Raw genomic sequence first — 12,153 nt, forward strand, 5'->3', positions numbered from 1 at the left:
GAGAATAAAATGACAATTGAATAAAAAAATGACAAAATTGCTGAACTTAAATGTATTTAATACTGTTAGTGTCTGCACTTTGCACTCTGCTTAGTATTTTTAGTTTTCAAACATTTTTCACAAGTAATCAAAAAACTAAAAACGCGTATGTGCGTAATGCTCCAATGGTCAACGTGTGCACGGAGGTAGGAGCATGTCTTTACGTAGCTCAATAAACTTCAGACAACTCTTGACACATTATTTACTCTCAGATTTAATAGCTCTCATCTTTCAGTAGATTTCTAAATGCTCAGGACAAGGAATACATCTCCCCGCACGTTAATTTTTTTTCGATTTGGTGTCTTCCACACTCAAGTTCACAAGGTGGCGGTAATGCGCACCAGAAGTTGCTTGCCAACCGCCATAAAAATCGAAAAAGAAGAAAAGATATATCTCTCCAATCACTGATTGATTAGACGAGAGAAAGTCAAAATTCCTGCCAACATCATAGACATACAGTATATGCCTATGACCAGCATCCCCCCATGAGAAAAAGGTGGCGGCGGCCTGTTGGAGCCTGTGTCTTTGTTTGGAAAGTTCAAGTTTCCCAAACGAACGGTAAATTGCAAGTCATTTTGAACAGGAGAGACAGCTGGCGAGTTTTATAGAAGATGGCGTCCTAGTCCATGGTGGACGTTGATTTGGTTCGGCAAGTTTGAGTGTTAAGTTCCCTCCACGCTCTCCTTCCCCTTGCGTCTCCTCCCGTGAGTATTCGCTGCCACTTGACTTCATCCACGATAGCACTGGGCTTAAGGAATCTCCCACGAACTGAAAGTTATGCCCCGTGCAAACGGAGTCTAGTTTGCCTAAACCCGGATTCATTTTTCACACGGATCCAATCTTTAATTGCGTGCAGACGGAGCCGGGTCAAGAGAACTTTTGCGTGCACATGAACCCTGCAGATTGGACTGAATCCGCTGTAGTACATCTCCCACACCTGTTGGTGGCGCTTTAACGGTGCTACAGACTGAAAAAACGGAGAAGAAGACAATAGCACGCTAATAAACAGTGTGTTCGAAATCTTAGATAGCTGTCTTGATCCTTGGTATCTTGTTGGACAGGTGTCTGATGAGACACGTCCCTTCGGGGGAAGGTATCTCAAAAACCGTTGATTTCGAACAGTCTATTAAGATAGCATGTACGGCAACATGAGACGTCATTACGCTGTGTGTGCTTATTTTGATAGCTAGCAGCTACTGTTAGCAACTGGCTAACAGATACATCGCTAACGAAATAAGACTATTTTTGTTAATTAAACTTGGCAGAATTACATAGTACACTGTTTATTTCTCGGTAACTTTACAAAAGATAACCAAAAAAAGCAAAGAAACGTACATCGGTGAATACTTTTGCGGTACTTTAAGAGATTTCGTACAGTCCCTGCTCTCTTAATAGGAAGGAAGGAAGGAAGGAGGCATTTAAAGACATTTTGAACACACTAAAAGTGACAGAAGACAGTAGTCAAGTTCCAACTAGCAACGTTTAGCCTAGCTGCATAGCCTACATTTAATCTGCACAATAACACATTATGTTGGTTAATAAAATCAGTGGTCAGAGCAGACTGTAGGTTAAGTGAAAATGAATTCTATTTTGTGTTGATAGTTTAGAACAGTGCAACAAAGCAATGTGCAACATGACATTTCTGTGAGTTGTTTAAATGCTTGTGCTTTATGGAGAGGCTGAGCTTGAGCACGAGAGACCACAATGCAAGTGGTGTGGATTCTTGATGTTTCATGGTTTTATTACTAACAACAAATGTAGGCTATTGTTGAGGGCTTTGTCCTTCACGTACTCTAATCTGAAGTGACGTTAACGCTAGATAGTAGGCTACGAAAGCAGCTATCATTGTCTGACAGGACTAGAGCTAACGTAGCATTCATCTTTATTATAGACCGTTTTGAAACTTCCGTCTATAATACAAATATTTTCACGTCAGATTTGCTCATATAGGCTATTGCTGGCACTTTCAAAAAACAATGCAAATACATTAAACAGTGATAGATTAAAGTGTGGTTTGTCAATAGGCCCGTGTACATGTGTCAATTTATCCCACCCAATTTAACCCAAATCACGGAATCGTCTTCGCGAGTAGTTGTGACATTTTTTAAGGGAAACAGCTCTTGTCGGTATGTGTATACATGGACCGAAATTTGAACCGGTAACCTTGCCTTGGGCATGCGCAAAGACGACGGAGATGTGCTCCCACCTTGTTTGTTTACTAACAACATCAACGTGGATCCGCATCATGCACAGGCAGTGTAGTGGCTAATAGTTCCCTCCTTTCTATCAGTAGATAGTTCTTTACATTTTCTTTGAATAACCACTCTCAGACGGAAAGAAAACGAGTCTACGCGTGGATGTGTTTCAACAACGGTAGAAAAGTGTGTTTGCTCCGTCTTTTACTGAATTCAGACCAGTGCAACAAATGTGACAGTTGATACATCAAAGGCCAATAAGCATATTCAAATTAAATGATTCACATTGCAAGAACGTTTAGTAAAATGGTGCGGCTGGAGCACGTACAGGGAGGGACCATGGTGACGCATAGTTTGGATGTAGCGACAAACATTTATGTGCTGTAACAGTGTTAACCAGTATGTGAGTAACGTGGGTTGTATTAAAGCATAGTGTGTGTAATGTGTAGCTATTTCATTCCGTTTGTTAACCTTTCCGGCTGTCTGTATTTACTAACCAGCAGCAGATGTAAAGGAAAGGGAATTAACCCCGAAGTTAAAAACATGTTATCTACCTCGGAAGCGGAGCATTTTACTCCCCTGCAATCTCCAACTACGTTCAGAGACAGACAGCAGGAAAAAGATATATTTCGGATATATTTCATCGGTCTTTTGTAGGTGAGGGCGCAATATCGAAAAAGCCAAGGATTGACTTTACGGAATGGGAGGAGGATACAGCAGGCCTAATTGTGGTACAGGGGTACTCCTCTACAAACTTCCATATAGACGAGGGAACAGCAGAGGAAAATCGACTTTCCTTTCTGTAGGTTACTTTCAGCACCTTGCAAAACGAATTCTATGCGTTCCAGCAACAAGTGCTGCGAGTGAGCGCTCCTTCAGTGCAGCAGGGCGCGTTATAGAAGCCAGGCGCTCTCCCCTGAATCCTGACACTGTAGATGCTATTTTATTCCTGCATAGTGCTAAGACAAATTCTAAATAGAACGAAGGTTAGGCATATCAGCAGAGGTATATTTTGGTTACATTAGGATGGCTACGTTTATAGCTTGCGTTTGACTGTACTGGCATATTTCATTGTGGGGGTCATTGATAGCTTAAGGCTTACGAGACGCAATAGCCTATATGCCAGGTTTTTTTACGTTATAGCTTGCGTTTTGGGCGTACCACAATGCCAAGAAGTTTGTTGCGACTGTAATGGCATATTTCATTGTGGGGGTCATTGATAGCTTAAGGCTTACGAGACGCAATAGCCTATATGCCGGGTTTTTTTATGCCTAATGCATTAGGATATTTATTTATTTTGTTTAATATTTTTTTCTGCCTGTTGTTTCTTTTGACTCATAAAATAGGCATTGTCTGATAGAGGCTATCAATAAAGGGTCATCTGTCACGGAATTGGTGTTTTCCGATGTTTCACTGAGTCCTCTCTGTCTCTATCACACACACACACACTAACGGAAGCAAAAAAGTTTAAATTAAGTGACGATCCATCCCATGTCGCGTCTCCTTGCAGCGCCGCAAACCTGCAAGCTATGAGTCAGCTGTCAGTATTGGAAGAAGCCTTAACGTCTCGTAGATGAAACTGCCTGGGTTATTTTGTTTCGTTAGGCTATTAGTTATATTTTAAAACAGCCAGTCATTGTAGCCTACAACTCGTGGAATAAGGAATGTCAAAGAGATGATGGAGTGATTTGACTCAGAAGTGACATTGGGCATTGGCAGCACGAGATGTTCAGAACAAGTTAAACTTCTAGCTCAGTAACATCAACAGCTAAGAAAGAAGGTAAGAAAAATAGTCGGAAAACTTTGATTTGCTAGGCAAGCAGGCAAGTGTTGGGGTTGTTACAGTATATAGCCTTCAATGCGGTGAAATTTTGGAATTAATAGGCTCGACATTGGATCAAACATTGGATCAGTCTGGCGGCATTGGATCAGTCTCCTTTCAAGAACAGGCAAGAACTTTCTAGCCTCGCGTCAGCAGCGACTATACCTAAAAACAACAGGCGGATGGCAGACAGGTGCGGTTTTGAAAATTGGTAAAAAAAAAATTGCGTCCATATGGCTAAGTAAGACAACGAAAAACTATCCACAACTAGGTAGAGCAGCACACTATCCAAATAGAAACAACTAAGAACTAAGCACAGTAGAAAAATGTAGGTCAGGAAAAAAGCGCCATGTCATATACATTTTGTTTTTGTTGTTGCTGTTATGAAGTGATGCAATGGGGTTACAGTTTTTCTCAATCGTTTTGCCGAATTTTTTCATTCACTGTTTACGTTTTCAAAACAGCTCACACACAGCCCGTAACAGAAGCTGAAATGACCAAAACACTGTATGATGTTTGCAGAATGACACTACATTCTCAAAAACTTATCACACACCCATCAAAACCAAACATTTCCTTCAAAACCTACAATTTGGGGTCAATTGAAAATGTATGTTTTCTCATTTATTTAACAACGGATAGCAAAACTCAAAATACAGCTTTCAATATCAACCTCTAAAACCATCACTTCAACTTTTGTGCAACACCCTCACAGTATTGACTATTTTACCACTGACAACGTACTACAACTTGGGATTTGTACTGAGCACTCTTACTTAGGGAATATACTGTCAGAAAGTATTTGAAATCTGAAAATTTGTATACAGAAAAATATTGTAGTTCTATTTTTGTATGGCTGAATACTGTAAAAGGTTTTGTAAACAAGGTCCTGACAACACCATTGATTTACTTTTGTTCTGTGTACAAAATGGCAAAGATTGTGACTCTTGTTACCACGTTTCCTAACTAAATCGTCCACAAATTCCAACTTTAATTCAAGCCTTCAGCCAACAATACAAGCCTATAGTCTACGTTTTTTAACCCATGTGTTTACAAAATGCTTACCTCCTCACAGAACAATTAAAGCCAGCCTTAGTATTATTATATTCCAACAACACACAAATCTCCTTCGTATCTACAAAGTGTCAATATGCGGCGCCAGTACTAATATCAATGTATTAGAATAATAAACACGTTAAACAGTAAGTCGCTCGTGTTTTAATACCACAAGTTCAAGCCTTCGTCCTTAATAATCACGAAATCAACCGATTCCTACCCATGAACAAGATGAATTAGCCTGAACTGTGTTCTATGGTTTCAATAAGGATTACAACGGCAATTTAAAATCCCTTTAACTTAGTAAATATCACAACCACCCAGCTAAAGTGGAAACAAATCACGCTGCGTTCGTATATGGTCAAATATTCTAATAACAATTCAAAATGACTTGGCTCCTGATTCACATCAGTAAGTTTATCAAGCTGAATGCAAAATATGGCGATGTGATATTAATATAATTACCAGATAAACTTTCCCAACGACTTATCATTCAACCCGTCGTTGTTCGATTTGACTGCTGTTAAGGAATAGGCTACATACATACATTCATTCACCCACATGCACACTATGGAGCAGTCCCTAAATACTCCGTTTTAAGCACTGCTTTTTACAGAGATCTTTAATTAACAGTGAAATATCCCTATCACACAAAATCCCACACAGACGTTCCTTTTTCAACCCTCGCTCTCACACAATCACACAACGCGTAGATAATAAAAAAAAAATCCTATCTCCCTTGAGATTTAGCCTTATTGACTTACTTAATATCATATACCAGCCACCATGGCTGTAGGCCTATTACTTTCCCGTTTTACCGTCAAACAAAACAACCCAAAAAATAGAAGTCTACAACCGCACTGAAACTTCCCATCTACAATCAAAACTTCGCACGGTCCTTTTTACTGAAGACAATACGAGAGCACCCACAACCCACTCCGAATCACCCACTACTGCATTCACTAGTCAGCAATGTAGCTTACCTTTAAATTTAAGCGAGGCCTTTTGCAGAATGCGAGCGAATTCAAGTGTGGGCTGAGTTGTTTTCTCCGTCTTTTCAGTATCACCGTCAGGGTCTACCAAAAGGATATTAAGCGATACTCTGCAACATTCGTGTAGCACATAAACAACTAAACGAGTCAATTTAGACATATAAAAAGTCGTGTAGATAGCTTAATTAACATAAAACATTTCCCACTAACTTCTCCCAACACGCCACCATCTTTGTTCGAATTATCCTAGCTGTCAAAAAATAAACGTTACGTTGGTTGTCATTAATGGTAACCATTCAACAGCATTGATATGGAACGGCGATTTCACTTTTCTACTGGGACTACGTCCAAGGTGTCCGAACTTATTGTACACCCCATTAGCCAATCAGAAAACAGTATTTCGTTCCAGAGGGAGATAATGGCCGGTTCACACTACACGATTGTCGAACATTCCTTCACGATTTAACATGTCACACTATGCGATCACAGAGCCATGACTTCGGGCTTCGTCTTGGTCGGAAGACTGGCCACACTACAAGATCATGAATCTTTGTATCTAATTGCCTAGGTAACAGCTAGCTACTTTTGATAGCCTACCTCAAAAGTGTACGTAGCCTATCAAACGTAAATTTCCGGGTAAGACTGGAAATAGACTACTTTAAAACCAACATTTTGTAACCTACATTTACAATAATAACAGTTTATCAGGCTGGACATTCGTTATACATGCCAGAGTGAGGTTTATGCTAGGTTTACGCTATGTCAACAATGGATACGTCATTGCGATTCCCCCAAAAATTCTTACATGCCAGACTTTTCGTCGTGGGGTTTTCGAACGTTGCAGACGAAAACATCGCAGGTCGCAAGCATGTCACACTACAAGACCTCACCTCGTCGCAGACTTTTCAAAATCGGGGCCCGATCCTGCAAATTTGTCGGCGACGAAGAAATCAGGGCAAAATCGGGCTGAAATCGTGTAGTGTGAACCGGCCATAAGGGATATTAATCATTTTGAAAGGTAACAGCAATTGTTTCATCATCATCATCATCATCATAATGATAAATCCTTTATTTCAAACATGTCTTACAATATAGTGACAATATGATTTGTATTTTCAAAAGGCTGACTAAACATCAGTGTATGATGTTATCCATTCAGTAGTTCATTCATTCATTCTTTCATTCACAAACTCCTCCAGTTCCACCAAATAATAATAAACGGTTTATGTATTCTATTCATTATTGTTATAATTTATAATAATAATAACAATTACAATGACAACAATAATATGACACAATATGATACAGGTTAGATCCTTCAAATGGCCTGTCAGTAAAGGCCTGAGACAAATTAAATCCACAGATGAAGTGACCAGAAGTCTCGAGGTTAATTTAATGTATAACTGGCTCTGTGTGTGCCAGAACCCCTCCGATCACACCTGCCAGCATAAACACAAATCCTATCTCTGTTTTTCTAACAAACAGTAGTCCTTCACATGTGACCCCTCCAAATATTATCCACACACTCCTGTCTAGATCCTGTTGGACATGATGCCGGTGTTGAGCTTCTTGAAAAAGGCCTTCACACTGCAGTGTTTACACTTCCCCTTCCTCTCCTTGCTCTTGAGCGGGAACACCTCCCCCCAGTCCTGCTCCTCCTCGTCATCAGCAGCCCAGGGTCGCCAGGCACCCCCATTGTTCTGCGGCTGGGCACGTGGGTCCTCCGGCGGGTACCTCACTGGCACAGCAGTCTGGTTGTAGAAGGCCAGGCGTGCCAGGAGCTGCTTGACTACGTCTGGCTGCTGTTCGGACAGATCTCGCCTTTCGTACGGGTCGGCAGTCACGTTGAAGAGCCAGAGCGAGCGCCGTGGCACCGTGTGGCGCTCAAGGCTCCACCAGCCACTGGGGAAGCTGGACAGCATCTGTGGGGGGGTCCAGTCGCTGTAGCCTGGGTCTCCCGTCAGCAACTTCCAGTCGCCCACGCGAATGGCTGCCTGCACGGACGTATCCCACAACCCCTTTCCCTCCTCCAGGGAGCCATGCGGGGCGGGGCTGTGGAGGGGGTCGATGTTGTGGAGGATCTCTTGCCGCGGTGACGCCCTGCCCTCACTGATGGAACTCCATGCATCATAACCATCCAATCCTGTGGCCAGGGCACTCAGGTTGCCCCCAGCGATGCTGAGGAGAGTTGGGTACCAGTCCGTGATGTGTAAGAGGTCATGGCTGACACGACGAGGGCGTTTCAGGAGGGGGCTGTGCACGAACCCCAGCCCTCTCACACCCCCTTCCCAATAGGTCCCCTTACGTCCCCGCAGGGGCCAGTTGCTCCCACCAAACAGCGGCTGGCCCCCGTTGTCCGTGGAGAAGATCATCACGGTGTTGTCATAGTAGCCGTATTTGCGGAGAGCAGCAGTGACGTTCCGCACTCCCTCATCCACTGCCGTAACCATGGCAGCGTACTTGCGGCGCTCCACGTTGCCCAGGCGATGGTAGGGGTAGATGTAAGAGCGGGGCGACTGCAGCGGTGTGTGCACGGCCTGGAACGAAAGGAAGATGAAGAGTGGAGCCGCACCGGGGTCGTGGGCTGCCAGAATCTTCCGCACTCGTCGTGCGTATAGCTGGGTGGAGTACGTTCCACTCCTTCCCCACGCCACACGCTCCCCTTCGTGGAGGTCAAAGCCACACACCCCCGGCCCATCACACGCCCAGTAGCTGTAGTAGTCCACGCTCCCCGTGAGCGAGCCGAAGTACGAGTGGAAGCCGCGACGTGTGGGCAGGCAGGCCCGCTTGTAGAAGCCAAGGTGCCACTTCCCCACCATGTGCGTGGAGTAACCCAGTTGCTGCAGCTGCTCAGGCAGCGTCTCCTGATCCAGAGGCAGGCAGTTGGGCTGCTGTGGGCGGATAATCCCATGCTGGAGCCCTGTGTGGATCTGATACCTGTAGAGAGAGGCACAGACACAGTATGAACACACTCACACTCACACACACACACACACACACACACACACACACACACACACACACACACACACACAGACACACCCACACACACACACACACATAAATTACAGTTAATGGCTGAGGACAGGCACTGGCTGTCAGTTAATATACTCATCTTACTACAGCTGTTTTTTATTTATTTTATTTTAACAATTCAGTTTTATTCCATCAATAACGACAAACCAAATGACACTTTTTTTTCTTAGAACTCGACAACGTGTTTTTATATCACCACTCGATTCGCTCTGCACTCTCTTACCTGCCTGTCATGAACTGGCTCCGCGAGGGTGTACAGGTTGGCTGGATGTAATAGTTCTCAAGCTTCACACCCTGCGCCGCGAGCTTGTCCAGCACCGGTGTTTTGATGTCCTTGCTGTGATATCCGATATCGTTGAATCCCTGGTCATCCGTCATGATGAAGACTATGTGTGGCGGTCGATGAGATGGACCCCCCTGTTCCGACACGGCATCGATCTCCACTTGGTTCGGCTGTGTCCAGTCCCACGAGAGGTAGCCCAGACTGAGTAAACTAACCACGGACAACCCAGTTAGCGCAGACACTCCCATAGCAACGGAGCTCAATTCTTAGTGGTATTAATATTTGAAACGAACCTATCCTACCTTCAATCAAGAAACAAAGTAGACAAGATGGGCAAGGATTTAGTTAAGTAATTGGCTTATTTAAATGCTATAAAAAATTGAAATTACTGCATCTTCAGACCTGTGAGTTTTGTTTCCTCGGGAGCAGTTCGTTTCGAGTCTCGCGCAAATCTTCAATTTTGTTCAGTTTAACACAGACCAACCTTAAGAGTACATTTGAATGCTGTAATAGCATAATCTTAGTCGTTGTAACCCCGCCCCTTTTTGCCGGTATATTGAAATCGGATGCACCATCCTCCCTGGGTTTTGGCAGGGTCGATCCCCTGCCTAGTAAGAAAAACAACATGACTCCAGAAAATTCAGCGCAGTGGGCATTCTTCTAGACACGTAGCCTCCAGTATCCCTACTACAAATTTGTGTTTTTGTGTTTTATGACCAAATGAATTAATGCTCTATTGAAGGGTATGCTATCCCATCGATTACACAATGTTTCTGAAATACCAAAAGACTAATATGTGACTGTCTGTCTTGCAGACATGTCTGTTTTTTCTACTTGACATGTGTCATTTTAGTCATTGAGGTGATATTTATGAGCTCTTAAAGCAGGGCACATAAGCTGGAAGCGTACAGCTCTAAGTACTGTTATTCTGCTCTTCACAACATGGCCTTTATGAGTGTATGGGTAGGGGGCTTGGGCCCCTGTGAATTGCCTGCACAGAAACACTCTGTTCCAGGGAGCTGGGGACCTTGAGCTCAGGGGCCCAATATGGGGCTTTAACAGGGATACTGTTCAGGACCCTACCCCCTCGTAAGACCTCCTTTTACAGGACAACTGGTCTTGTTGGTTATTGAGGAGTGTGGGTGCTGAGAGAGAGAGCGAAAGAGAGAGAGACAGAGAGGGAGAGAGAGAGAGGCAGGGCAGAAGGTCTCTCACAGGGAAAAACTGTGGGTGTTCTCTAAAGAACCGCTATAACCTCTTCTAATGCTCTTTGCACCATTAGTATTGCTATCTCTACTACCACTACATGTCAAACCTCTTTCGCTCCACATGCAATATCATGTTTCATGTTTCATAGTACACTGCATGAGGCTTACCACTACTGTTATATTTACAACCTGGTTCTATGCATGTTTAAGAGAGGTGTTTGCAAGTGCTGATTTGCCTAAGGACAGGGCGCCCACTTAAAGAGCAGAGGAATTTGACTTAGCAGCAACCACTTGGGCAGTGAGGCAGGCAGCACAGTGCTGAACCTCTGCTCAGGTGAAAGTTTCAAAGGTCATTTGTGGGAGAGGGGGGTAGAAAGAGTGAGTGAGAGAGGGAAGGAAATGAGGAGAGAGAACAGGGGAAAGAGAGATGGAGGAGAGGTCAGGCGAGTTGAGAAATGAAGGGAATGTGAGAGAAGGTGAGAGAGGGATGGTTGAGCTGGCTGTAGGGGAAAGGGCCTCTGAGGTTGATGATGTTTACTTGTGTGTTTTTCCAAGAGGCGGTGGTCAGCAGTCTGCAGAGGTGCGGATCACGGGGTGACAGTTGTGTGTTTGTGTGTGCGCACGTGTGTGCTTCATTAGAGAGGCAGACATCTTTCCCTGAGTCATTCAAGGAGAGAGGCAGCTGCACACAGAAGTCCTTCACAGCCAGACTTGGTGTGTGTGTGTGTCTACGTGAGTGTTTGTGTTGGTATGTGCACATAGATGTGTGTGGGTACTTATAACACTGATTAACAGCAATTTATGATGTACTCTTTAGGTGTGAAGTGTGTGTTTCTCTGTGTGTGTATTGACATGAACATGTGTGGGTAATCATGTGTGTGTGTGTGTGTGTGTGTATGTGTGTGTTTGTCATCCTGTGTGTGTGTGTGTGTTTGTGTGTGTTTGTCATCTTGTGTGTGTATTTACTGAACTTGCTCCATGTTTTAAGGCCACGACACATTATTTTCCTCTGGCAGCAGAGAGAGTAAACACTCCCCCCCCCCGAAACCCCCCCCCCCCCCCCCCCGGTCTGCTATAGCTTCTGCCCAGCTTTGAAGTGGCAGAGTCAGCTACCTGGCATCTGGAATGCTACATACCGCACAAACCACAATGTCACAAATAATACTTTTAATTTTGTATAATAACCAATAACATGTTTACAAGAAGTTATATCGGAAAAAGCTGATGACACAGTTTACCTGAAATAGAGGTAGTAAGTGCAGTAAATGCAGATATATTTTGATCTAAAATTATGTTTCTTTCTTTCTTCACACATCGCATCTGCTTTGTCCCTGCAATAACTTGGTATTTTGGGCATTTTTATTTCAATTTCCTCCCTGTGAGGGTATTGAAACAAACAACAACACTGTTGGTTTGCCTTAGTTCTCAATGTTCTGTAGCTATGTTGTTGATTGTGTATTGTGACCTGCATGGTCTGCAGTCCTAGGAATTTCATATAGTGATCATAAACAAGCTTAAGGCT

General features: G+C 43.6%; 1 protein-coding gene across 1 annotated transcript; it reads right to left on the reverse strand.

Annotated features, from left to right (window-relative positions):
* Window positions 1–7,636: 7,636 nt before the first annotated feature.
* Window positions 7,637–9,671, reverse strand: LOC308366462 (arylsulfatase I-like; the record flags this gene model as incomplete). Its single annotated transcript, XM_080840171.1, has 2 exons — window positions 7,637–9,041; window positions 9,364–9,671. The coding sequence occupies 2 exons, from the start codon at window positions 9,669–9,671 to the stop codon at window positions 7,637–7,639; spliced, it is 1,713 nt and encodes a 570-aa protein (XP_080696297.1).
* Window positions 9,672–12,153: the final 2,482 nt, after the last annotated feature.

This window comes from Sprattus sprattus (genome assembly GCF_963457725.1).
Source record: "Sprattus sprattus genome assembly, chromosome: 6".
Classification (NCBI taxonomy): domain Eukaryota; kingdom Metazoa; phylum Chordata; class Actinopteri; order Clupeiformes; family Clupeidae; genus Sprattus; species Sprattus sprattus.